Source organism: Zeus faber (assembly GCF_960531495.2).
Source record: "Zeus faber genome assembly, chromosome: 6".
Taxonomy (NCBI): domain Eukaryota; kingdom Metazoa; phylum Chordata; class Actinopteri; order Zeiformes; family Zeidae; genus Zeus; species Zeus faber.
This window is the reverse complement of record NC_137201.1, coordinates 5605831-5633546: the sequence shown is the minus strand read 5'-3', so window position 1 is coordinate 5633546 and position 27716 is coordinate 5605831. Positions and strand designations below refer to the sequence as shown.

Sequence of the window (27716 nt, the reverse complement as noted above, 5' to 3'; positions counted from 1 at the left end):
TTTACATAAAGATTAAAAAAAAAAAAAGAAAAATAGTGAAATCAAACTCAATGTTATTTATTGACAGTACCTTGAAACAAGGTATAATAGTCAGACATTGGCAAAGATTACATTTTACCTGTTCTGACTGGAGTATCTGCGCGCCTCACACTAAAGGACTGCTGGAGATGAGACTGCGCACTCTAGTGACCAGGGCTTTTCTTTATCTCAACTGTCGTCCGGGTGCCGTGCTCTTCAAAATAAATACATATGCTCTGGAAAACATAAAACAAGCTTTTCAACCTAGGAAAAAGTGGAGGTTGAGTGACTTGGCGAGGGAGGTTGGAGTCTGTACCCTGCCATGACACAACGGCATTTTGGGAGGAGGTGAGGGGTCTCAGAACAAGAAAAGACGCAGAGAACACTGCAGAAACCCGGATCATCGTGTGAATTTGTTCCTATCTTGTTCTGAAGATGTCTTTTTGGTCAAAAACGACTACTTTTTATTTGACTTTTAAGGCTACCTCCACCTTTAATGCTGTCCTGTTGTGCTTCCCTGCAGGCTGCGGAACATCCGCTACACCTTCAACACCGTGCTGGTGGTGCTCATATGGCGCGTCTTCATCGCACGCTCCCAGATGGCCAGGAACATCTGGTACTTTGTGGTCAGCCTCTGCTTCAAGTTCCTGTCCTACTTCAGAGCCTCCTCCACCATGAGATACTGAGCCCAGGGAGGTGGAGGCATGGAGGAAAGAAAAATAAAGGACGGAACTCAGGAGGCACCTCTCCCCCTTTGTCCGTCACGTTGACCATCAAACATTGGAAAAGAACCAGCTACACTCCCATCACACCCCCACGGACCAACTTTCAAGATATTTCACAACTCCTGGCATTTCATAAACCGCAAAAGGTGTGTGTGTGTGTGTGTGTGTGTGTGTGTGTGTGTGTGTGTGTGTGTGTGTGTGTGTGTGTGTGTGTGTGTGTGTGTGTGTGTGTGTGTGTGTGTGTGTGTGTGTGTGTGTGTGTGTGTGTGTCAGCACTTGGAATTGTACTTGAGAACTGAGAACCCGTGCCTGCATGGTCTCTACGTGTTCCTCATCAGACCACCAGCTCCACTCCTAGAATCATGGAAAACAACAACCTGCTCCTTCCCACCGAGTCCCTCTTGCAAAGCAGCTATGCATCGGCCAGCCTCGCATGGAATATATCAATTGGTTACGTTACCGACACTCCAATTTCCCAATTACCAATTTCCTTTCTATCCCACCCTTCTATATGGCTGTCTTTGTGCACTCGAGTCGTTTTTATCCTCGTTTTGAGGACAGTTTTAGAACACGTCCTAGATCGATACCGTTAGCGTAAACGCCAATGAGACAATTAATACTCAATTGCCGTTATATGACAATGCCCGCTTTTCATGACAAAACCAAAGCTAGGTCAATTGTGAAGCATTAAAGGACATGGAGGGTGGCGGGGTTATCAAGGTTGGATTTTGATTAATTTAAGTGTGTGTGTGTGTGTGTGTGTGTGTGTGTGTGTGTGTGTGTGTGTGTGTGTGTGTGTGTGTGTGTGTGTGTGTGTGTGTGTGTGTGTGTGTGTGTGTGTGTGTGTGTGTGTGAAACAATCACTCTGCTCGCCAAAAGGTGCCTCGGCGGGGCTTTGGAAGAATCGTTTACAATTGGGCTGCTTTAAGTCGGGATGAGCTCAACTTAAACTGACGTATGCAATGCAATGCCTCGCCTAGTAACGATATGACCGAGCACAAAGTAGATTGTAATCAAATGTTTTTTTGTTGTTGTTTTTCAGTGCCTAAGCCTGTACATATTTATTTTTTTCTCTCTGTTTCTTCTGTTGAAAAGCCATCACTGATGTCTGGAAGTGGGGGAAAACAAAAAAGATGTGTTTTTTGTGTTTTTCATTTTTGCCTTTCTTGGTCGCCTGCTTAGCAGATGATCGGGGAAATATTTCAAGCTCCATGGATTTTTATTTTTATTTTTTCCCATTTCATCGTTATGGACCAGGAGTCACACTTGATTTGCCTTTACGTTCTTCGGTGGATAGCTGCATGCATCTAACAAGGTTGATAAGCTCTTGACAAACGGCGAGCGAGGTACATTTGTCATTCCGACAAAAGTTTTGTTAAGTTTTAATAGTTAAAACGGTTTTCTCTGAGGTTGTCATTCTTTTGTTCTTTTAAGTGCTTCTTTGTCATCTTGTCCCCATTTGTTGATAAACCACGCGTTCCCCCATTTCCATACTCGTACTTTTTTGATGAATTTGCCAATGCGCTTATGCAATGAACTTGTTTTCGGCCGAGGCCTTTTGACAGCATCACTATAAAGAAAAACCTTGATGGTCACCATTTCCTGTATTCCTCAAGTTAACCCGGGTCACATTTTGCGTTTCTGTCCCCGCCCTTTTTTCCGAGGCGTTGCATAGCTGTGTCTGAACGTATAGGAATTAACAAAACTTTTGTCGGAATCTATTGGTGTCTATTATAATTGGAGACGTTTTATTTTTTATTTTTTTATTTTGTGGTCCATGCGCTTGACCCACGCCTAAACTTTTCTGTCAATACTGTAACAATGTGAAGAGAGCAAAATCACATCTATGTTTTCTAATCATTTTGTGTACAACTCTATTTATGTAGACTTCATGATGTAACATTATATATATGGAAAGAAAAGAAAATGTATTTTTATGGTAAGATATTGTGTAGCTATTTACTAAAAAGACAAAAAAATAGGAAAAAAGCTTGACCACAGCCGGTGTAAATATTTGTACTCGACCAAAAGAGGGGGGAAAAGGATGTAGACATGACTGCGGTTTCGAAACTGAATAATAACCGTGCAAGTTTGCCTGTAAAATGTACGTACTGTACATGTGACTTACTTTCTTTCTTCCTTTGTGAATGTAACAGAATAATTACGATCGCAAGCTTCTCGACGTTCGGAGTTTATCGGAACACTGTAGTTGCACGTGTTTGGAATATCTAACAAAAGTTGTCTTTTTCATCTTTACTTTTTTGCTGCTTATAATTCAATGCACCGGGTGGACTGAGTGTTTCACTGTCTGTGCTGTGGTGTGTTAAAGCATTCAGGATATTTAAAAATATTTAAAGTTCTCAAAATGTTTGACTTTTGTAGCCTTAAATGAGATTTAATTGACTGATATTGATTGAGCTTTCCCAGCTGCACAAGATCCATCTCTGGACACATCTCTCCCAGAATACTCCACTTCTGAAGCCGTAATAGTGTATAAAGCATTCATGGGTGTCATTTGGCAATTTGTTCTCTTGGTCCTTGCTTGCCCCCCTCCCCACCCCAACCGCTATCCCCACCTCCCCCATCCACCCAACCCCAACCCATCGTCATCGTTTTTTTCATCTTTAGTTCCCAATGAGAGTCGTTGCCACAGTCATTGCTAATGTTAACATTAAAAAATTATCTAATAAAAATGAATCAATGGGTGCCTTTGTTTGTAAACCAAAAAAAAATACAAAAGAATAAACTATATTTAAATCCTCCCTGCACCTTGTTTTTCATGGTTACGTTTAGTTGTATTCATTTTCTTCATGGAACTATACATACATACGGTATATTTATGTAATTCTCTTTTCAAATTTAGTTCTATTGTTTCCTTCTATTTTGTTTTGCAGATCAGCTTTTGTACGTTGCTCTTTTTCATTTATCCATTTCACCACACTTGCACGACTACACACAACAAATAAAGGATCTCTATTCGGTTTCCTAAACCGCCTAGCTTTGTTGGGGCCGAAAGGGACCGTAGGGAGTGGAATTGAGGATGAAACAACCGACCTTCATCTCACACACACACACACACACACACACACGGTCGGTATCAGGCGAGGGAGATTAAAGGTGGAGGCTATCAAAGGGCCCCATTAAGCTTTAATAGCTACTGGGAAGTAACCTGGGCTGCCCTCTATTCTGTTTTGTTATTATGTAAGTTATCATTCTCTCAAAAGTTCTGGTTTGTCATATACAAATGGTATAATAATATTATTGTTATTTTAATAGGCTGCTCAAAGGGAACAACGTAGGGTGTGATTATCTACGCTCCTCGTCTCCGCCTGTTACCACTAAACCCTAGATGGATCTACATAATGGGCAATGTCATCACCCTCACAGGTTAATAGTAATGTACGATCCAATCTGTTTAGGGTGGTGCCCTCACTTGACACCTGTTGCCTAGCAACTGGCCCTCAGAGTCGAGCCTATGCCTCATTATTATTCCACGGAGAAACAAAATAAACCTGTTTTTGTAATCTCTATTTATAAAAGCAAAGAATAAAACCCTGGATATAAAAAATAAATAGAAACTGAAAACCGATGAAGACATTGGAGTGCGATTCAAAACACAATAATACAATTAATTCATGGACAACTACCTCTTAACTCTGTTTTCTAACAATGAGTGAACAAAGATGAAAAAACAACCTGCTTTTCAACTCTATTTCAATCGATTTCTGTCATTTTCTTTGTTTGGGGGCGGCAGGGCAGGCAGGCTTTGGCCAGGTATTCTCCCTGGCCTCAGTTTGGTGTGGGGGTTGAGCAGCCACACCTGACCTGGGTCTAGGTAATTGGAGCCCAGGATCAGAGTGGCTGCGTACCTGTTGTTTGTTGGTTGGTCTAACGGGCAACAGGTAAAACCCCCATCCCCACACACACACAGGAGAGGAGCCCCTGTCATGACCCATCTCCATCTGTTCTCTGGCTAATTCCAACCAGCCCACTCTCTACAATAAACTGATGTGTCTACAACCCTGTCGTCTGTGTCTCTGGGACCGGAGGTCCCTGAAAATGTCACTTTGGTGGTAGGTGAACTGCCACAATAATATATAAATATCCTGCTTTATTTTTTTACTTACAGAAAATATTAATGGCCAGGCATCAATAACCAAACAGACAAAAACAAGAATCCATATCCAGTCACATTGTGTCACATTTGAAGTAATGTCACTTTACTTAAGTTTCGTGGTATTTTTGGTTTTATCCTCCTGATTTAAATGTGTTTTGTTTTTAACTTATTTCATCGTGTTTTATATTCCTTACTTAAGTTTTTCTTTTTTTTTCCTTTTCAGTTTTTGATTGAAAATCTGAAAAGGAACTGCTTGTAAAGCACTTTGTAACCATTGAGTTATATATAAATAAAGATTTGACTTACATAAAACAATATAGGGGAAAATCCATCTCAGTCATTTATGGAAAGAATCCCCCCCATACAGGACAGGACCATAGCATGTGACCAGAAGGAGAAATGCATTGCAATGGTCGCCCTTCTTCTTCAGGTGCGAGGTACATTATTGAACCTAACGCTGTTCCTTGATTATGAAACAGATCATGAAAAAGCCACTTCCCGACTGCCTCGCACGGGGCCCTGAATTCCCAATGCGTGGTCCAATTGGAGTTCCTGCCGTTCCTGGGACCTTCTTCACCTGGCAACAAGTTGGCGCCTGACGACCGCAGCCAGGCAACGAGGCAACCGCCAAGCATTGAGTCACCACCCCCCGCGCAGCCCCCTTCCCCTGGGGGGGCTCGGAGCGTCAGGGAGCACAAAACAAGAGGAGCCGGGGGAGTTATGAGGCTATGACACAGTCTTTTAATGTCAATCGCTGGTTACCCACTGAATGTTTGAAATGATTAGAGCCATCAATGTATATTTGGTGTCAAACTGATTGATGGGGGGGATTCGATGTATCGTGTGGTAGAGGGACATACTAAGACTCGCCCACACGCATTAACCATTACAAGGGGATACATCCATATGAGGCGCTCCATCTGTTTTTCAAGACTAAAAGGGCAGAATAAGCTGTTTTGGTGCGGGGTTTTTTTGTCATGGTGAAAACTTCCAAAAATGATTACTTTTTACCTGATACCCTTAATGATACCCTTTTTGTAGGGGGTAGGTACTTGTATGGTCTAATTCATATTGGCACATTTATCAATGAAAAAAATGGATTTGTTATATTTAGGAAGGCCTTCACGTCCCTCTTCTGCATTACGTTCAATTGACATTAACCACGATGGAAAAACCTCATCAAGTTGAAGAGCCTTTATCATCCTCATGGGTGACCAGCCAAAGTAAATAAATTCTTTAAACCTGAATTATTTCAATAATAACCTAATAATCTATCACAGCTGGCCACGATATCTCCTCAAGATCTCGTACAAAAGATATCTGCACTTGCCATGTTTGAGTTCAAAGCAAGACAAAGCAAACGTCAGTATTTTATTATCGCTGTCAAATAATAGGCATTTTACTATCGGTAAATCTTGGCACGTTGGGGTGTTTTTGCCGCTGTGACCTTTTTTGGAGTCCTCCAAGTAGGCCTCAGCTCCTTTTATTTTTTACTGTCTTGTTAAAGAGTCTCTTTCTCTCTCTCTCTCTCTCTCTCTCTCTCTCTCAGACCCAAACAGGGGAGGGGGGCATTCCAATCAATTTGTCTTCCTGGCAGGATGCGGTAACAATGCTCATTTGGAGGATGAAGGTCATCGCCACGCTGCTCTGCCTCTATTTTCGGCTCCACACAGGCCGAACACATACAGGTACGTCCGAGGTTTCTCCTTGCGTGTCTCCGTGTACCAGAAAGATTCATTTGACCCCCAACTCCCAACCCAGGTCCTAAATGCAGGGCCCTGGAAGGGAGGAGCCCCATGGCCAGCGCTCTGAGGGTTGTCGGAGGGACCGAAGCGAGATACGGATCGCACCCCTGGCTGGTCAGTCATTACTTCTTTCATTTCTGCTTGTTTTCTCCTAAACCGTTGACTCGCAGCTGACAATGGTTTAGGCAAAGAAATCAACAAAACAACAGCTTGTGTGTGTTTGTTGTCTGTGGGTGTTGGGTTTATAGAGGTGGGAGAACGGAAAATGTTACCGTGGCCGCTGCTCAAGAAAATACTTGTTTGTTGCTTAGTGCCGGCCATACAGCATGCACATCAACCTCTGAGTGATGTCATTACAGGATACGAATCAAACCAGCTTGTAGAAGAATGATCTAGTCCATAATTAAAGAAATGCAATGTTTAAATATAGACGATATCTAGAAACCATGTCCACAGATTACAAAGTTAGGGTGCAGGAGATCTGTGGTGAATGGTCTCTAAACCACCCTGGACTGGTCGCATCAGCACAATAGACTTACATAGTGTCTAGTTAAATAAAGCGTGGTATATGCTGTAATATAAAACAATCAAGAATTGTTATATGATGCTAACAATGTTGCCCACTCTGTGTCCAGTGCAGCCGGGCCATCCTGGAAAGGGGATTCCTTCTTTTATGACCACTTCTCAAGGATTCTTCCATTTCTTCTCCAAGCAGTTTTTACAGGAGTTTGAGGAACCGTTTGGGTCTTGATTGTGATTAAGGGCGATAGAAATTTGCTTCACTTGACTTGAGTAGCCTAAGCTTATGGGACGGAACTGTCATTTTGGTGGATGCTGGATTATAGGATGTAAGAAGTAGCTGAAGTAGTGGCTCCAAGAGTCTTGAAGTAGAATGAATGTTCACATTTTGCACTACACTCAAACGGAGGCACAAGCAACATGGATGCCAAGATGTGGCTGACCTTGGTTAAACACATTTTGAAGCCACTGAGGAGCCTTCCATTTAGAACCTGGTCTCCGGTCCCATTGACTCACATGAAAAAACATGAGGCTTAAAATTGCAGGTTTCACTGCGGAACAACGGGTCGCATTTCTGTGGAGGGGCTATACTGACAGACCACTGGGTGATGACCGCTGCCCACTGCTTCACATCGACTTCCAGGTAGGTTTAAGGTATACAGACTGAAACTGAAGTAAGGAACTTGACCTACATTCTCCTGCCCGTCAACCAGCTGAACTCATTGGTTTGATTTCTCCACACTCTCTAGAGATCATCTCAGTGGTGTGACAGTGTCAGCCGGAGAGTTTGACCAGAGAGTACGTGACGAGGAGGAGCAGACCTTCTTCATCAAGACTCTCTTGGTCCACGAGAAGTTCCAGTACGCATTTCCCATGAACTACGACATAGCCCTGCTGTACCTGGAGGGGCGCATTCGAATGGGCAGGTTTTTTTTTTCCCCAGTTGGTGAAACCCAATTTCATCCCTGTGTGTCCAGTACTGAGATAGCCACAGGCTGAATGCTAACTGTGTTAGCTCAATGCATGGATTCAGGGGGTAGCAGCTAGCCTAGCTCCTGTAAAATTAGGGAAATACACCTTTCAGCATCTCAAAAGCTCTAGTTATTTAAAAGGTTCATCTGCTTCTTTATGATAAGTAAAATTTAAAAGACACAAAAATGAGACCTTGGCTGTTTTAAATGCAACAATTTGTTGTGTTGTGTAATTTGTACTGTTTCTACTCTCCAATTCAAAATTCCGTTTAGGAACCCATGTCCAACCTATATGCCTTCCCTTGCCCGGAGAGAACTTCCCTTCAAAAACCAGCTGTGTTGTGGCCGGATGGGGCAGGATGAGAGAAAGTAAGACACTTCAGCAATACGCAGAAAGGAAAAGCTGTCGATTTTATTCAATCTACTGTAATGTTCTCAAAACTGCCAGGGGGTCGTCTTCCAGCCGTTCTGAGAGAGGTCCAGTTGGACTTGGTGGATTCAGCCAGGTGCAGACGGGTCCTCCAGACTGTCAGGACTTCCCTTCAGAGCCAGGTGCGGGGCAGACCATCTCCGGAGGCGACCGTACTGTGCGCCGGGCCAGAAAGAGGAGGAAAGGATGCTTGTCAGGTATGACAAATCTCGACCAACGATACGTTTCCATTTTTTTACGTTACATCGCCAAGCAGGCACTTTTATGGAAGACACTAAGTGCATTTGTCGGTACGTCTGGGATCGACCCAGGACCCGTTTGACACGAGCCACGCTGAGGAAACTACTGACACGCACCACATCGATTCAAATTTGAGTTTTTGATCAGAGTTGGAAAATTCCAGGTTCAGATATTAAAAGTCCTGCCATGTTTTCCTCCCACCCATTTCACTGGTTTCTGGTTTTTGGGGTTTGAGTTTAAGATTATATTCCTTGTGAGTGCCTTGGATCAACTGAAATATCTGAGACTGCCAGCATCTCCCCTTTCCTCCAAAGACAAAACAGGATTCTCTTTTCACTCTCACTCTCAATCTGTCTATTCCTGACTCTTTCCTCATCTCATTGGCGGCCCGTCTCCCATGTCCCTTCACCCTTCACCCTATCACCTCTTTTTCACCATCCCTTCTTTTCATCTCTCTCTCTCTCTTTCATTTCTGTCTCCAGGGAGACTCGGGGGGTCCCCTGGTGTGCCAGGTGCGGCGGGGGAGCGGTCGCTGGGCGGCGGCGGGAGTGACTTCCTGGGGAAAGGGCTGCGGCCGGAGCTGGGGCAACAACCACAGCCGGCCTCCGCCCAGGAGGGGCTCCCCGGGGCTCTTCACCGACGTCGGCCTGCTGCTGCCGTGGATCCACGGCAAACTGAGGGAAGGTAGGGAGCGGGTGAAGAGGCTTAAGTGAGCTGGACAGATCTGCTTTTTTCAGCGTATATTCCATTTGTTCTGTGTCCTATATCATATATATATATATATATATATATATATATATATATATATATAAATAAAGATGTAGTTATCAAAGGTTGTCAAGATTTAACTCCAAGTATGCACTGTAAAAAATGCCTGAAAGTCAAGTTGCTGTTGACTTGGCTTAAAAGGCCCAGGGTTGCCATGTTCGTGGTATTCCTATGGAATTGGGCTACCTTTGAAGTGTTGTGATAGCAATTATAGCGAGGCTGTTGGACTTTAAAACCAGTTTATATGGTTTGGCATGGGCATATTTTGAGTTCATGTATTGGGTTGGTTTTATTGGCCGTTTTGAGCTGGTTTCCTCACAGACCTGGCAACCTTGCATAGGCCGCAGAAAAACCTGTAAACTGATTGGCTCAGGACCAGGTAGCACGATGCGGTTCAAAACCTCAATGAAAATCTGCATGCCAGTAAAAGCGTTGACAGCGGCAGTTAAACATTATTGCTGGTTTAGCATGCAAATGGCTTCAACCCTCACAATTCACTCCTAATGTGCTGACTATGTCTATTCTTTTCATAGGTCAGTGGTTGGTTGGTTACCCATACATAAATACAAATATTTATTTACAATTATAGAAAACAACAGGAATGGTACATCAATTTTGTGTATACAGTTTATTCTGAGTATAATACACTTAACCCCATAATATATGTCAGAACTCCACAGACAGTACGATACAAATATTAATATTTGTGTTATCATTTGTTTTATCTTCATATATTGTTTAGCTGATGGTCAACACAAGATGAGGGCTCTGCCACGTAAGTTGTTTTCATTTTTTGAAGGAAAAAAGTTCATGGTGGAAAAAATGCTTTCAGTATTTTACATATGTATTGGTGTGTGTGTGTGTGTGTGTGTGTGTGTGTGTGTGTGTGTGGTTTAGGACTGTGTGGCGTGAGAGACGGCCCTGTGTCCGGCGGTGTGGGCATCATCAGGAACCCTGCCCTCCCAGGTCGTCACTATGGCAACAACGAGTGAGTGAAAATCTATAACAAACTCAATTTAGGTTCAATACTGTGCAAAAATAAATTCAAACTATGCACTTATAGGACCGGTTGAAAACATCACATTGAAGTTAGTAAACAGTACAACAAGAAGCCATACTGTGATGTTATTATTATTATTATTATTATTGTTATTATATTATTATAATATACCTTGGGTCAAAAAGTGGTCTCATCAGCAGTAAATGATGATGGGTGTAATATGTGATATAGCCTTTTCACTACCAATAATATTTGTTTTTTTAAATTGTAATTCTTCTTCTTCTTTCAATGTTTTTGAATATTAATTTCCTTTATTTCTTTAATATTATTTTATTTTTATTATTTTAATTTGCTATTTTTTTCCTTCTCACTTCTGTTTATAGATGTGTACATATTTCCTTTCTGTGTTTTTATTTGAGTTTATTTTTATTATCTTGTGAACTCTGCTCCTGTAACACCTTAATTTAGCTCCCGGGGATTAATAGTTAATAATAAATTAATTAAAGTGTTATCATATGTTATTTTTATCTAATTGACACTAACAAGCAAATGCCAAAGTTGCTGATGAGAAAACATAAATGGCTAAATTAAAATGTAAGCATTTTTTTGCATTTCAAAAATACAAATGACGCATTCAAGTACATTTCTTCCCACCAGTAATATGTATTGCTTTAAATTGATAATCAAATTTGCATAGGTCACCCAGCCAGTCTCTAAGCTCCTCCATATATAAAGATATAATCAGATATAATTTAGTTTTCCTGTGTGTTTAGGCTGTGCTCCTGGTTCCTCAGCGTCCCTCCTGGTTTCAGCATTCTGTTGGACTTCGATCATTTTGACTTGGAGAACGACCCGAGCTGTCTCTACGACCGACTCACCGTCTCACTGGGTGCTAACCGGCCTGTCGGTGAGGCAGGCCACAAACACACACACACACACACACACACACACACACACACACACACACACACAGATACACAGATAAGATAATAACTGTGTTATAACAGTTTAGTAACAGTGTCATCACTGTGTTACAACTGTGTAATAGCTGTGTTGTGGCTGTATTACAACTGTGCTATAACTGTAATGACTGTGTAGAATTCTTGTATTGACAAGTGCCAGCCCCGAGTGGTTTGACTAATCCCATTGGAGAGATGCCATAGAGCAGCACATGTGTGGTTGTCAATCACCAGGCTGCACACCGGTGCTCACGTGGCTCCTTGTAAAAAGTTCAACTGCACATTCAGGTTGTGGGTCAGGCGAAGCAGACAGTGTTTGTTGGGGCGGGAGAGAAAACCTGCACCAACAAATCACATTCTGACTGTGCAAAAAAATTATCTTTCACAAAACACTAAAATAACGCATATCATCACGTAACACTAAAATAATGTCCACATGCAATAAGAGATATAGGTTTTTTTTATCTTATAAGAAATATTTGTGATCAGATAGGATAAATTTAGATAAATTGTATAAAATCTGTTCACACAAAGTAAAATCAAAATGAAGTGAATTGTATTTTTTTTTAATGAATGGGATATTCTCTCAACTCTAAAATCAGTGTCATTACTCAGTAAAAAAATATCCATGATATGATATCTTTCTATTTTATTGTTAGAAATTGTTCTTAAGTGTGACCGATCCCTCTGATGTCTTTTAGGGATATTCTGTGGGAGCGTCCCACCCGGGCCGGTGCTTTTCAACAACTCCCAGAGTGCAACGCTTTCTTTCTCATCGGATGTCAGTGGAACAGGAAGTGGGTTCGTCGTGAGGCATCGCGCCGTCAGTGGACATCATGTGTCTGGTTGGGAAAAAATAAAAAATATTAATTGTTTGCATGTCGTGCATCACTGGATATGTCAGTCATTAAATGAATGGACTCAGTCTGTAGTGTCTGCTTAGTGCTGGCTTCTTACTACTTGGAGTTGGCGATCGGCAGTGCTAATGGTGCATCCCCAGCGCATGCTGTACTGAGTGCACACATTCATGGTCATACATGAATAGTCACACAGTTGCAGTCCTGAATGGTTCCTCACCGTTGACCCTATGAGACACACACACACACACACACACACACACACACACACACACACACACACACACACACACACACACACACACACACAGAGTATGGAGCTGTGGTAAAGGCATACTTAATTTGCTTTATTATTCCTACATTATTTATATTATTCTTACAATAATAACTTACTTACTGTATTAGTGTCATCATGATGTTTCTTCTTCTTTGTCCGCGCATATCCAGTTAATCCAGTTAACGGTACAGTGGTCATTGTCGGGGAGGAGAGTGTTGTTCGAAGCCCCAATTACCCAGAATTCTACAGAAATGACTCCATGTTCCGCTGGGTCATCTACGCTCCACAGGGCTATGTTATTAAGGTGACACACACTACACACACACACTACAGTGTGAGCAGCTACAGTTACTGCTGTAACATGTTTGCAGTTCATTCTCTAGAGCGCCACTTAACTGGCAACCAAAGAACAAACTCCACCATATTCAACTCATATTTGGCAACCAAATAATTTTTAACAAACTGAGGACCATTTTCAAGTACAGTTCATGAACTGAGTTGATGGAGTCAGACTTGTGTCATGTGCTCCCACCCCAGCTGGATTTTGTCGATTTCGACGTGGAGGATTCAGACGGCTGCGTGTACGATTCCCTCTCAGTCCTGGGGAATTCAGAGGGAACGGAGGAGATCGGTAGGGTGAACATATCCGTGGGTCGTTTCGTTGAAATCAAATAAAATCCATTTCCTGAATTTTATTTTTGTGGGAAACATTTAAAATAATAGCTTTTATTCATAGTCGCTTCCTTTAGTAGTAATCCATAGTAGTTCTTCCTTCCAAATATGTAAAATGCATCAATTCCTGTTGAGCAGCATTATTTCCATGAGTGTACTATCCAGTACACAGACACTCAGTGTCATGTTACATTAATGATTTAATTTCATAGAAACAAAGACATATATCTGAAAATTATGCAATACATAAAAAAAATACATTTGAATATATGTATTGAAATTTTTATATATATATATATATATATATATATATACAGTATATATATATATTTTTTCTTTTGCAATGTACTGTATGGCAATATATTAAACTGTTTTTTTCACATATAGAATTGGAAAAAATAATGGCTGCATATCTCTATTATTCCAGTATATTTTAAATATATCAACATAATTTTTTATATTTAAGATATGATGTTATTCTAATATATTGTTTTAAATATATTGCTAAATATATATTATTAATACATTTTTAGGGAAAGTATGTTTTACATTAGATGACACAAAGCAATAATAAACTGCATATTGCAATATATTGCAAATGTATAATTAATGATATGCTGTAGTTGTAGTTGTATAGATACTTCTATAGATGTAGTTTTAAGTATGATATGATGATATTTAGATCCAAACACAATAATTTACTGGCTGAAAGTATTGTCAGACCAGCACTGAAATCACAAGAATAAAGACTTATTGCAGCAGTTCTTGGTGATTAAAGTATGAATAAAGAGTGATATTGTAGGTTGAGAAGTTGAACTACACTTGCAGACTAACTCTGTCCTAGATGCAATGGCATACTGTACAAATACTCTGGGCTGTATGCCCAGCATGCTGACAGCACAGGTTAAAAAAAGAAATAAATAAAAGTACAAGAATAATGAGATACCTATGATGTGATCTCCACACGTGGACAAATTAACGTATTTCCCTTTGAATAAGGGAAGCGCACAAACTAAAAAGTTTACTGTATGCAGCGGTGCTGTGCGGCAGCGTGGTACCTCCTGCGGTGCTGTCCTACGACCACGTCATGGTGCTGCTGTTCTCCTCGGACGGCACTGTCGCCCGCAGGGGCTTCCACGCCACGCTGGCCTTCATCAGCCATGCAGGTACAGTGTTCCTTTTCTAGAGGCGTGGATGAGAGGAGAGGAGAGTGGAGTGAGGAGAGTGCACCATGTAGTAAAGACAGAAAATATACAATGTGGAGCAGAGTATGGAAGCCCTTTAAGGCCAAGTAAAAGTAAATTTGACTTTCAGGGCTTCCATACCATGGAGAGGGGGTGGGAGAGATGATTTATCAACACCTTGGTTGGCAAAGGTGGTTGTGTGTGTGTGTGTGTGTGTGTGTGTGTTTGCACATTCATCTCCTGATTTCTATAGCACTGATTTAAGTCTATGATCCAAACAAATCTAGTTTTTGCAATTAATGAGAGACGGACAGGAGTCAGCAAAAAGTAACGCAGGATTGTCCTTTCTCAGACACAATACACGATTTTATGTGGGGGCTCCAATTAGTTGCTCATGTGATACAAATTCTGCTAAATTTCTTTGACAACTTCACAAGAGATAAGACCTGAGGCCATTTCAAAAGAGAAGCATAGTAACTAGCCACTCTTCACTTAGTGACCACATTTTAAAAACGTCATTGTGTTTCTCTGCCATTTTGTTTTGTGGTCAGAAGACCCATTCGTCTTCCACCAGCTCCTGCTGACTGGCTGAGGATAACAGTGAGACAGAGGAGGCACTGTTTAAATGACAGGGATAAATGCAATTCCCGCGCTATTCATTCCAGAAAGTGTCTATCACTGTTTAAAGCAGGTGGTGTTGCTTCTAATAACAGGTTTGCATTGTTCTTCTTACTATAGGCTACCAGGGTGAAACCTCCCGGTAGTGCGTTCTGCATTCTGTTTTGTGACTTTTGCACATCTCAAGTCTTTCATTGAGGTCTCAAGCATGCATTTTGGATGGATACATGCTGCTCTGTGACCATGGTGACCACACCTACACTTCTACTGCTCCATCCAGGTGTTGACCTCTAATGCTTGTCTTGTTATGGAACTGAATTTGGTATCGTCTCTCTCCACGTTGCATTTGCACCCACTTCACCTTGTCATGAATTTCTGGGAGCTGTGGAGATGTTTGCGCCCCTTCGAAATGTCAGTGTTCTTCCTGAGGAACGCTGGTCTCTCTGGACTCTTGGAGTGAGGTTCCAGTAAGCAGGGTCCACAAAACCGCTGTGCACCTCAGCAAACCAACACTCCTGTGCATTTCCATAGATCTCCACGAGAAGGAGAGTAAAGACGCAGCAACGGGGACAAACGGACAAAATACCGAACAGACGGGCCGAGCCACCGATTCTGCGTCTAATCTCCGACGTGTCCAGTCGCATGGTGGGTAGATGTTGTGTATGATCTTTCTCGCTCCTCCATTTTTCTTTCTCTCAGTCAGAAGTCCCCCTCTCTCTTGCTCTCTCTCACACACACAGTGGAGCCAACAAAGTGTGTTGAGGGTGTGGTATTTGGCACTGGAGGGAAAGCCATGAACCAATATGGAGGAAGCGGAGGAACAGACACACACACACACACCTACACACCCACGCACCCACATGACACAAGACACGTGGCTCCATGTGTGTTGTCACGCTAAGACACTTACTTCATTGCTTGACTAGGAAAAATGGACACTTTTTGTGTCCAGCAACTAGGCAGACACAAATACGCACACATACTGTACATGCAGAGCAACTACGTTAACCACATAGTTATTAAGTGTTTAGAGCGTTAGAAGAGTTGGAGCTATAGTTGAATTGCAAGAGATTTATTAATGGTGTGCTATAGCTAGTTTAAACAGGTTATTCTACAAGTGTGTATGGGTATACTTTATCAAAAACTGTGACTAGTCGATCGACAGCCTTCTTCAGGAACCTGACTTGCTGGAAATAGTGAGACAGGCGATGAACGGTGTTGCCTGACAGCTGTTCAGGACAGTATTGCAATTTTGCAGACATTTTAGCAATTGTAGAGGCTGACACCATGAATATTTTGGAGGGACTTAACCCTTAGCCTAACCCTAGCCTTTTATTAAGTATTCAACTTATCCAACTACACAAAAAGAAAGGGGAGACACATGAATTAAGTGAGTTCATTTGGAAAGTAAAGTCTCACTGTTGCCCTGTTCTGGCAGCTTCACTGAGCAGTTGTAACACTGTCATTTACATACTAATTAATGGGATCAAACTTCTGAGTAACAATGCAAAGTCAATATTGACTCTATTGCAGGTCTTATAGCTCCTTAACAGACAGTTGTAGAGAACAAAACAACGTCGGTCAAAAGACTTTCATGAGGCAAATATTTGCCCGAATAGGTGATATGTTTGGAGACAAACATTTGCGGGTTTCTGCCTCTATCTATCTATCTATCTATCTATCTATCTATCTATCTATCTATCTATCTATCTATCTATCTATCTATCTATCTATCTATCTATCTATCTATCTATCTATCTATCTATCTATCTGTCTGTCTGTCTGTCTGTCTGTCTGTCTGTCTGTCTATCTATCTATCTATCTATCTATCTATCTATCTATCTATCTATCTATCTATCTATCTGTCTGTCTGTCTGTCTGTCTGTCTGTCTGTCTGTCTGTCTGTCTGTCTGTCTGTCTGTCTGTCTGTCTGTCTGTCTGTCTGTCGATCTATCTATCTATCTATCTTACAGTGTTGGTGAATGAGGGGAACGAGGGTGGAGCTGTGCCCAGGATGGTGCACCTTCTCCTGGATGCGGACCCCCTGTGCACCGGGATCGTCCTGCAGGAGCTCTGGATCCTGGCCCCTGCATGCTGCGCCCGGGGCCAGTGAGTTATGTGTACACAGCGACATAATTATTAACAATTCAAAAACAGTGACAAGAGAGAACAGACAACTCTAACCATCAGAAAGCACAGTTCAATTATTTCTCAAAGGAAAACGCCCACACACACACACACACACACAAACAGAGTTGTAGTAATGTGTTCCAACTGAATCTTTTTTTTTCTTTTAGTCTAATATTAGCTTTTAATTGCAATTAGTATTGTTATTTTCGTTGCTGTGAGCCTGCCAACCTTTGGAAAATATTTTGAGTACCACAGTAGTGTAAGTGTAATAGCGTTTGAGTTACTGCAGCTAAATGACTCATTTATTCACACCATAGAAGTTTTGTAACAAGGCTCATCACACCATACGAGAGCTACTACAGCTAACTTTATACAGTATACAAATTAATCTCATTAGTATAAACCCTTGAAATGCATCATCTCATAAAGTTATCAAACTTGTTCACCAACTAGAGATGCACAGATCAACGACCAATGATCACCCGGTGAAAACCGACCAATTCCGGTCATGGCCGATTGATTGGTGTATCTCACCTTTTATATGTTAACATTACGGTCACATTTTTGTGCTTTATTATAACGCTCCCACTTCCCATTTTACCTCACAATGCAGCGTTACACCTCGGTGGATAATGAAGTACCGCTCAGTGCGCTGTGTATCAGCCAATGTTGAGTGAGAGGAAAGGGAGGTGATACAAACATCTGCTCCAATCCAAGGGATGTAGTTTAAATACCCAATAAATGTACTGTATTGTTTTGTATTGGTTGATTGATTATGTGTATATATATGTATATATATTTAAAAAAAAAAATCATAGTTTTAGCTGGCATTTCGTACCTCTGTATTTTGACTAATAATTGCGTAGTTGGTACACATAATGCATGCAGGTTGGCAGGTCTGTTTCACCATGTTAACAAACCACTAATCATCGTTATTTCTCCAAAAGGGAGAAGAACATGTACTTGAAAAAACCTAAACATACAAACATCTGACGACAACATGTATTCGACAAAACATGAATTAAATCAATGAAAATTTGAACAGTCATTACGGGACGTGGCCTCTTCCTGTGATAGTTATAGAAGTAAAGGAGAGGAAAGGAGCAGGACGCAATTAGGAGCCTGTTTAGGTGTGTGTGTGTGTGTGTGTGTGTGTGTGTGTGTGTGTGTGTGTGTGTGTAATGAGCCCACCTGTGAGTGCAAGGGATTGGTCCCAATTAGTTATTTGGCCGCAAGAACACTCCGAGCTCTATGCACTGCGGCCACACAAGAACCCCCAAACCACAGTGAAGCCAAGAACCAGCAGAGCAACACGCACACACGACCTTGACGTGCACAATCCAGTCCCAGAGAGCACAAAATGACCCTGCACCCCTGAAGCACACACATACAATTCACCCCCATAAGACGCACCGGCAAGTGTAGAACCCAGACCGCCAGCGACGGACAAGGACCACAGGCCCGGAGCTGGGCGTCGCGACGGACAGATGGACACTCCCCCCGAATTGCATGCCTATCGGGCGAGCCGGCAGGGCCCCCATGCCCACCCATGGAAAGGCGCAACGGTGATGCCTGCCATAATGAGTAGAGTACACTCGACACAGGGCACCCCGACATCAACATTTCAGGGCAGACAGAGCCTCACTAATACCCGCTGACAGCCTGACATGCTGCCCCTCCACCACTGCCGGCTCCCGCAGCAGAAAATCCGGACAGTCAGAGCAGGGCTGGCAGCCGCCCTGCACTGCTACTGACATCCACCACGACGAGCCGCCACCCGGAGGCCCTGGAAAGCACCCAGCAGTGCTCTCTGCAGCCCCGCCAGGTCACAGCAGGCCGGAAACTACCCGGCATCTGGGGCAGGCCACCAGGATCCAAACACAGCTGGCAGGGGGCCCACCTGGTCACCCCCCGGCCAGAGCACCACCACTCCGGAAAACCCTCATGTTTGCTTTGTGTATGTAGTAGAAATTGCGGGGCGTGGGGGTGCAAGTCATCCGATCATGTCTAACCCGAGTCACTCGCACCTCTCTTGCCCCGCAGACCCTGCTCTGGTGGTGTGTTGTTTCGAGTAAGATTTGTGTGGGTGTGTATGTGTTCTAAGCTAATATGAGATTGCAGGGCAAGCATAAGGCGCAAGCAGACCAAGGCAATAGCGTAACGTGCCAGATCACAGCCGCCCACTATGTCCCTACCTAACTGCTATTTTTTTTGTCATAATTTTAAACTGTTATATGTATGCAGTGTATATACAGTATATATGTATATATATATATATATATATATATATATATATATATATATATATATATATATATATATATATATGTACACACAGTATATATGACATTAACCACCTTTGCCGCCTCTACTCCTTGCATCCTCACCATTCCACTGTCCTCCCTCTCATTCACGCACCTGTATTCCGTTTTGCTCCGACTGACTTTCATTCCTCTTCTCTCCAGTGCATACCTCCACCTCTCCTCAACCTGCTCCCTAATTTTACTACGGATCACAATGTCATCTGCGAACATCAGTCGACGGAGACTACAGCCTGATCTTGTTCGTCAACCTGTCCATCACCATTGCAAACAAGAAACGGCTCAGGGCCGAACCTTGATCTAATCCCACCTCCACCTTGAATTCATGTCACTCCTACCGAACACCTCACCACTGTCACACTGCCCTCATACATATCTTGCACCACTTTTACATACTTCTCTGCTACTCCCGACTTCCTCATACAATACCACACTTCCTCTCTCGGCACCCTATCATATGCTTTCTCTAAATCCACAAAGACACAATGCAACTGCTTCTGACTTCCTCTATACTTCTCCATCAGCATTCTCAAAGCAAACATTGCATCTGTAGTGCTCTTTCCTGGCATGAAACCATACTGCTGCTCGCTAAACATCACCTCTCCTCTTAACCTAGCTTCCAATACTCTTTCCCACAACTTCACACTGTCGCTGATCAAATTTATAACTCTGTAGTTACTAGAGATCTCCACATCACCCTTATTCCTTGAAAATCAGTACCAGTTTACTTCTCCACTCCTCAGGCATCCTCTCACTTTCCAAGATTGTGTTAAACAATCTAGTTTAAAAAAAACCCACTGCCATCTCTCCTAAACATCTCCATGCCTTCACAGGCGTGAGTGGCTAAAAGTCCAAAAATGAATTCAACAGGTGGAATAAACATAGTTATAGGTGTCCTATGGGACATGTAGTTAAAGAAACAGAGAGACAGTATATTTAATGTGTTTCTGTGTGATTTAACATCTTCCAGAGATGAGGGATACTTAAATCGACTGTCAGTGGTGACCACAGGACCTGTGAAACAGGTAGAGATCTGTGTGTGTGTGTGTGTGTGTGTATGTGTGTGTTCAGAGTGTGATCTTGCCTTTCCTCCATGTCCCTTGTTGTTCATTGACATTTAGCTCAATCCCTGGGTAAATGTTAAATCGGGAAGCCATATTAGATCATAGCTTCTACTTTAATTTAAGGTCAGTATCAGTGAGTTTTAATATAGTGAGTTTTCATTGTATGAATCTTTTTTGTATCCATTATACTTATTCATTTTTGCAACAATCGTTATGTTAAACTACTATTTTCTTTTTTGCTTTTTCCTCAATGTTATTTTTCTTTCCTCATTTTTGTGTCCTTATGTATAGTCAATTTCTCCTTTTCCATCAACAGCGTGTACTCGTCTTTATTGTTGTGGGTATGATTTGTCAGGCGAGATTTTCTGTCTTTACAGTATATACATGATCCGTGTGTTTGTGTGTGTTGCACCCACTAGAGGCGTCACGTCGCCAGGGTTGTCGTCCACCCAAGGTACGACGTTGCCTCGGCGGGCTACGATGCCGCTCTGCTCCGGCTCGTCACTCCACTGCGCCCCACTGCGCATGCTCAGACTGTCTACTGGTGGAACCAGGAAGTCGCGTCACCTGCCCAGGTGTGCAGGGTCTCAGGGTGGGCGGGGCCTGCAGGTAAGGTTACCCAGCAGGCTGCGGTTCAAAACGTTCAGAAGTTCCACACTACATCCTCCGCTCTCTTCCATCAAACTGTTTTGTGGTTGACTGATTCCCATAAAGTTCACTTTTGTGAAACAATATTTACAGTACATTGCCTGAATTTTAGAAATTGTATTTAATTTAGAATCAGAATGAGTTTATTTTGCCAGGCGCATTTACATGTACGAGGGATTTGTCATGGTGATCATTGGTGTGTATTTATAGACGGTTAGCATTAAAAAAAAAATCTGAAAAAAATGTTAATATAAAATTGAACAAAAAGTAAATTAAATTAAAAAAAATACGACTATACACAAATAGCCCAAAAATACAAAACAGAAACAGTCAAACATATAAAACTGTACAGAATATACAAATGTGATTATATGCACAGGATATGTTATTGGTATGGGTATAAATTATCCTTATAAATGTTTAAGTGTTTAATTTCCGAAAAAATGTATAAATAATCATTTTTAAGTTCGATTTAATTTAATTTCATTTAAAAATGAAATGATTTGAATCCACTTTACGCATACACCATGGCCATTGAATTAGGAGTTATGTGGTTTAATTCAACTATGGATAGGGACAAATCCAGTGTATAGCCACATACATCGGCATCTTTTCCAATTTCTTCCTTTGGACTTGTGGGTTACTCTACATTAAAGCGTCGAAGCCCAAATTACGAGTGTGAATGAACGCCTACAAATTGAAATGAACGCTCTTGTGTACAGAAGTGGTGAGAACCAGTCGTTTCGGTACCGGTCGCTTGTATGCTCGCCACCTCTGACGGGGACCTCCCACGCAGTTACCCTCCTCCGCCCCCTGTGGTTCGCGTCCGTGTCCGTAGGTGACCCGCGGAACGCCGCGGTGCGGGTGATGGGCCGCGGCGACTGCGCCCGGCACTCCCCCGCCACTGCCGCCGGCGCGGTGCTGTGCGTCGTCCCAGCGCAACAGAACCAAGCGCCGCACCCCTGCACGGTGAGGGAAAGGGCCGCCATTCTGTGTTTGACTCACACCAACGTCAAATTCAATCGATTTTTTTTTTTTTTTTTTTTAAATAAACACGCACACAATATACAAAAGTTAGGGTGTCACTCATCCTACGCAGTGTACGAGCAGAAATATCAGTTTAAAAAAAAAAAAAAATCATACAACATAGCATCTCTATGGCGCCGCCTGGTGCTGGGATCACCTTCGTGCCAAGGGGTTGATGACGTCATCGCCCCAGCCGCCCCAATTGCGAGGCATAGTCAAGACAAACGCATTATGAAGTCATAATCGCCTGATCGCAATTATTTGGGCTGACCGTGGCACGTTTTAGTAAAAATGGTAAGGTTCCACATTAAGTCCTACATTTCTATCCAAATTGAAGGGTTGTTTTTTTTTTTTTCCCCCCGAGCATGTTAAGCGTAATTGGGAGGAATAAAAGACGAATTAGGTTTCCATCAACTGGTTTTGGGAAAATTCTACCGTCTATCCAAATGTATACGATTCAATGCTCCATGTCAATAGAGACGCAGATGCATAGATAGATATAGAAACGTAGATACCTCATTGGCCGCTGCTGTATGTCGCCGCTATGCGTCTGCTCCTCCGCCATATTGAAGCGGTCAAGATCCGCTAGTAGACAAATACAATGTGCATTGAGAGATGCAGACTTCTCTACAAAATCGACTGTAACTCGCTTAACTCTGAACCGATTCTCTTGAAATTTGGTTTGTTATAAACGTGTGCAATTGAACATGATACCGGTAACTTATTGGAATTAAATGAATTACTGGGGTGCATCTAATCAGCTCAGGTGAAAAACTGCCACAGCAAAACTTGCAACCATCTTAGGTGAAACCTCGACCCTGATTTTTCTCCCATCCTTTCTCCATTTTTGTACATTTCATATGTTTTAGCTTTTTTCTTTATGCTATTGAACGGAAGCGATCCTCCAAAAATAGCGACCGTCAAATTTCCCGAGCACTACAGGCAACACAAGTGTAATTTATTTGGAGTTTCAGCTTTTGTGAGTTTCGAAAAAAATGTAGATTTCTGTATCTTTCATAATGTTATAAAGCCGCCTGGTTACTTATTATTGTATTCATAATTAAATCAATTCATTAATAAAATAAACAAGAATATTTTTGTTTCCCAGGCTCCGTTAAGAAGCCACCCCCCTCCTTAAACAGTCACAAATATGTTTATCTGAAATATTTTATTTTCATCTTCGTTAATTCACTTTAGACACTGACACATACAAAACAATACTTAAATATAATATGATTATACAATACTTCAGAACTTTAATATAATATAATAATACAATACAATAGTATAATATAATATAATGATACAATTCAATAGTATAATATAATAATACAATACTACAAAACTATAATAAAAGAATACAATAGTATAATATAATAATACAATACTACAAAACTATAATATAAGAATACAATAGTATAATATAATATAATACAATACAATAGTATAATTTAATAATACAATACTACAAAACCATAATATGATAATACAATAATATAATATAGTAATGCCATAGTATAATATAATTATACCATACTACAAAACAATACTTGAATATAATATACTATTATAATACCACAATACTATGATATAATATAATAATAAATAATAAATATAGCTGCAGGCAGTAATACACAGAGTCCAGTTGATTCATTTTAGGTACGTGTTACAGTTTCTTGAGAACGGTGTTTTAAGATCAATACAAGATCACTACAATTTTTCGTGCAATCTAGCATCAGTTACAAGTTTTTGTTGTTTCACGATCACTTAGAGACATATGGTAGATTTTTATGGCATTGGTTGTGTTCTCAATATGCCAATTTTTGTCAATATTGTAGCATCTGTAACAATGACAAAGCAAAGATTGTAATTATTTTGCCTAAAAAAAACAAAAACATGTAATCACTGGGTGTCATGACATTTCACTGCATATATGTATGACCGTGTGTATATGTATGTGACAAACAATATCTTGATCTTGAACTTGTTATTGTATAAACATAATATATACAATTTTAGTTGTAATTACTACTTCATTGTATTTTTTCTATTAATAATCTACAATTGGGAAATTCAGTTTAATAGATTACTTGTATATATTGTAATGGAGACAACATATATGGAACTTTAACCTTAATTTGGCATTCTAATTATTATGGAAGCATTTGTCAATACTTAACACCTGTCTTTTCATTTAAATCTGTTGTGTTTATCTGCAGGAAATTGTTTATACATGACATTTATTTAAAAAAAATGTTTATTTTTTACTGTAAACCAAATTGTGTCATTGTTATAACTTACCTTGTGTGTAAGTACATGTAGCGTCTCAGTAACAGTAGGTAACGTTGTGTCTTGTGTGGGTCAATTATGACAGATTTGCGCAGGCTTACGTATTTAGGGAGGTTTACGATAATAGTCTAGCTTAAGTAGGTAATTTTAGTGGTGACTTTTTTCCGTGAATTACATTTGAATTACATTTTCAATAAGTTTCATTTCCATGTTATACGAAAAACGTTGTGGTATTTCTATGAGTAATTACCATATTACAGCTTGTATTTTTCTGACACCTTGCTGGATCTTGAATGCACCACTCACTTGTACATTTCAGAGAATTTTCCCCAAACAATAACAATTTTTTGTTATAAAAATGTTAATAGTGCTATCAATGTTATTAGTAATCGGTCAACAGTCAAGATAGACTGTTTGGAAAAATGCATTGCGGAATAACTTTTCACAATTAAATGCCAACGAGACGGCTTTATAACAGTATAACCGATATATAAATCTACATTTTCGGAGAAACTTACAAAAGCTACAATTCTAAATAATTTACACTTGATGTTACCTATTGGGCTTGGGAAGTTTGATGGTTGCTATTTGTTGCTATGGACTCCGGTTGGCATTTTTGGAGGATCACTTCCATTCAATTGCATAAAGAAATAGCTGAAATGTACAAAAATGTAGAAAGGAATGAATAAAAAAGAAGGGTCAAGGTTTCATAAAAGGTGTTTGCAAGATTTTCTGTGGCAGTTTTTCATCGAACAAGACTTCCAAGCCATCTTTTACTGAAAAATGCAGACCAACATTCACAGTCAAAGCGAGTGATCCCCTAAATATGGCGGCTTGCTCCAGCAATGTGACGTCAAGCTCTGTTCATAGATCAGAGCCTGCATGGCCCAGAGGAGTTGTAGCTATTCAGAAGGTTAATGTTTTGGCATAGAGCTGATTAGCTCCACCACCTGTACGTCAAATGGCAAACGCGGTACGTTTCTATACCTATGAAAAGATATCTCCTCTGGAACAGGTAGACATGCACTATTATAGCTTCATGCTATGATAGGAGCATAAAATGAACAACAAACAAAATTCAATTGATAATTAGTTTTATAATTTTTTTAATCATGAGAAAAAACAGTTTACCAAAATAAATATTATTAAAAAAAAAATATATATATATATATATATATATATTTACATATATATAAAAGGTGGTTAATGTCATATATATACAACTATTAGAATTGTTATACAATAATAATAATAATAATCAATTCTATTCTTAAAGTGGAGCTCGGGCGTGGCCCTGCTGTGTCCCGGATCTGACTCCAGCCCCGTGCTCCTGGGGTTCCTGAGTGGGCCGAGGCGTGAGGAGGCCTGTGGAAGTTTACAGTCCCCGGCCATCTTCACTGCGGTGGCAGCACTCGGTGACTGGATACAGGAGCAGACCGGTGGTATGGAAAATAACACTCAAATTCTCCTCCGTTCTTGTTCAAAATTTCAAAGATCTGATCTTTCTCGCTCTTTATTTGTACATTGTTCTGTGCACTCTCTCACAGTGGAACAGCGTCCCAGCAGCAGAACTGGGTCTCAGCAGGGGGACACCAGGGAGCCAGACATCAATGGGGAGACACTTTCCGACGATGAGGACAGTCAGAGGGAATCCTCAGGGTGGCACCATTAAAACACTGAGTTCTCACCCGTCCTCGCCGTGTAATCAAACCATTAACCTGGAAAACCTAAAGACTCTGGTAGTAAATAAAGATTTATTGAGCTTCAATTTTATTAGGTGTAGAGCATGGATGATGATGATGATGATGATGATGAAGGATGATGCTGTAGCACAAGTCATGTATGAAAATGAACTCCAGAAATCGAACCCTGTCGTACTTCATCCCTAACTCCAGTTTTTTTGGATCCTGGTAACTTGTCACAGTCACAGATCTGGGGCCTCATTTACAACCGTAATTACAAAGTCTAAAGAGCATATACTCAATCAATCTTTCTCCATCCAAGGAGCTAGAACAGCGAGGTGGAGAAGAGCCTTGCAGCGTTGATGACAACTTTTTAATTAACCAAAAAATTGGTTGTGAATCTTAACTGCTTTTAAAGGTTTTATATCATTTTTTGTACCATCACACTGTATGCTTTGCACCTTGATCATGTGTAAAATTATATACTATATGTTATACATTATATACTGTATATGTATCACTTTTCTTCTCTTCTAATTTGTGTCCCTTGAAGCTCCATTTATTAGACTTATTTTCTACAGGAAACACATCTTGTTATGGCAAACATAACACCCATGCTGAATATCAAATTATATACACCATCATGATATACATGAATTGTCATCATTGAATGCCTGTACTTCAGTTCTACTACATAACCAATGTTATCCAATAAAATGTGGGATCCAACCTGCTCACACTCAGAAACACTTGAAAACCAGGTTATGCTTTTAATAAACTTTACTTTGAGCCTGAATTGTTTTCCGTTGTCATTCATCAGCTGGAGACCTTTCGATATTAACCTAAAAAAAAACAACCTCTACGGAGAGGCCTGGACATGCATGGGGAGAATGTCAACATTGACAATGTCAGTGTTAGTGAGTTAATGTCAGTAGAGGGCGCAGTAAACAAAGGCCCTTCAGTTAAACGTTAAACAACCCCCTCAACAGTTTTATAAGTAAACTTATAAGTTACAACCGATGTTCTGTCAACCAATGCACCTTGCGAGGAAAAATCATGTTGATGTTTTGTTTTTTATCACCTAGATGAAGAGCCTTTCAAAACAACCTGTGTTTTGACAAATGCATTGTTTTATGACGTGTAATTGTTATATGTTTTTATCCACCTATTATTATTTAAAAAAAGAATGTGTGCAGCGCCACGCAATGCAACGGTTCTCCGCCTCCTCCTTTGCCCTCCGCCCCCCCAGTGGTGTGACGTGGCTCTACTCTCCTCTGGCCTGTGGCCCCGCCGTACGGCGCGTGTGGCGGCGAGAGCTCACGTCCTATTGGCTCCTCGGACTTGTATTGACCGCGCCCACATGCTGAAACCCCGCCCCCCTCGGAGAGGCCCCACGCGGCGGGAGCGGGGGCGGTGGAGAGGGCGTCAGCACCTGGACTCTGATCGCACAGGTAGT

General features: G+C 41.1%; 2 protein-coding genes across 2 annotated transcripts in view; both read left to right on the top strand.

Annotated features, from left to right (window-relative positions):
* Window positions 1-3503, top strand: part of far1 (fatty acyl CoA reductase 1) — a 32963-nt gene extending 29460 nt beyond the window's left edge. Inside the window, exon 13 of the mRNA XM_080001919.1 lies at window positions 542-3503. Within this exon, the coding sequence (XP_079858045.1) occupies window positions 542-704 (163 nt within the window). The 3' untranslated portion in view covers window positions 705-3503. The remainder of the gene's footprint in view (window positions 1-541) is intronic.
* A 2966-nt stretch (window positions 3504-6469) lies between these two features.
* Window positions 6470-27627, top strand: LOC307231593 (ovochymase-2; the record flags this gene model as incomplete). The annotated part of the gene is made up of 22 exons (XM_080002358.1): window positions 6470-6548; window positions 6622-6719; window positions 7670-7700; window positions 8158-8160; window positions 8369-8464; window positions 8544-8722; window positions 9248-9449; window positions 10276-10308; window positions 10431-10521; window positions 11307-11440; window positions 12194-12337; window positions 12797-12930; window positions 13164-13257; window positions 14333-14464; window positions 15632-15745; window positions 17074-17209; window positions 20522-20576; window positions 21035-21207; window positions 21920-22232; window positions 25855-26020; window positions 26126-26237; window positions 27510-27627. 22 exons carry the CDS (start codon window positions 6470-6472, stop codon window positions 27625-27627), a joined length of 2637 nt encoding a protein of 878 aa, XP_079858484.1.
* Window positions 27628-27716: the final 89 nt, after the last annotated feature.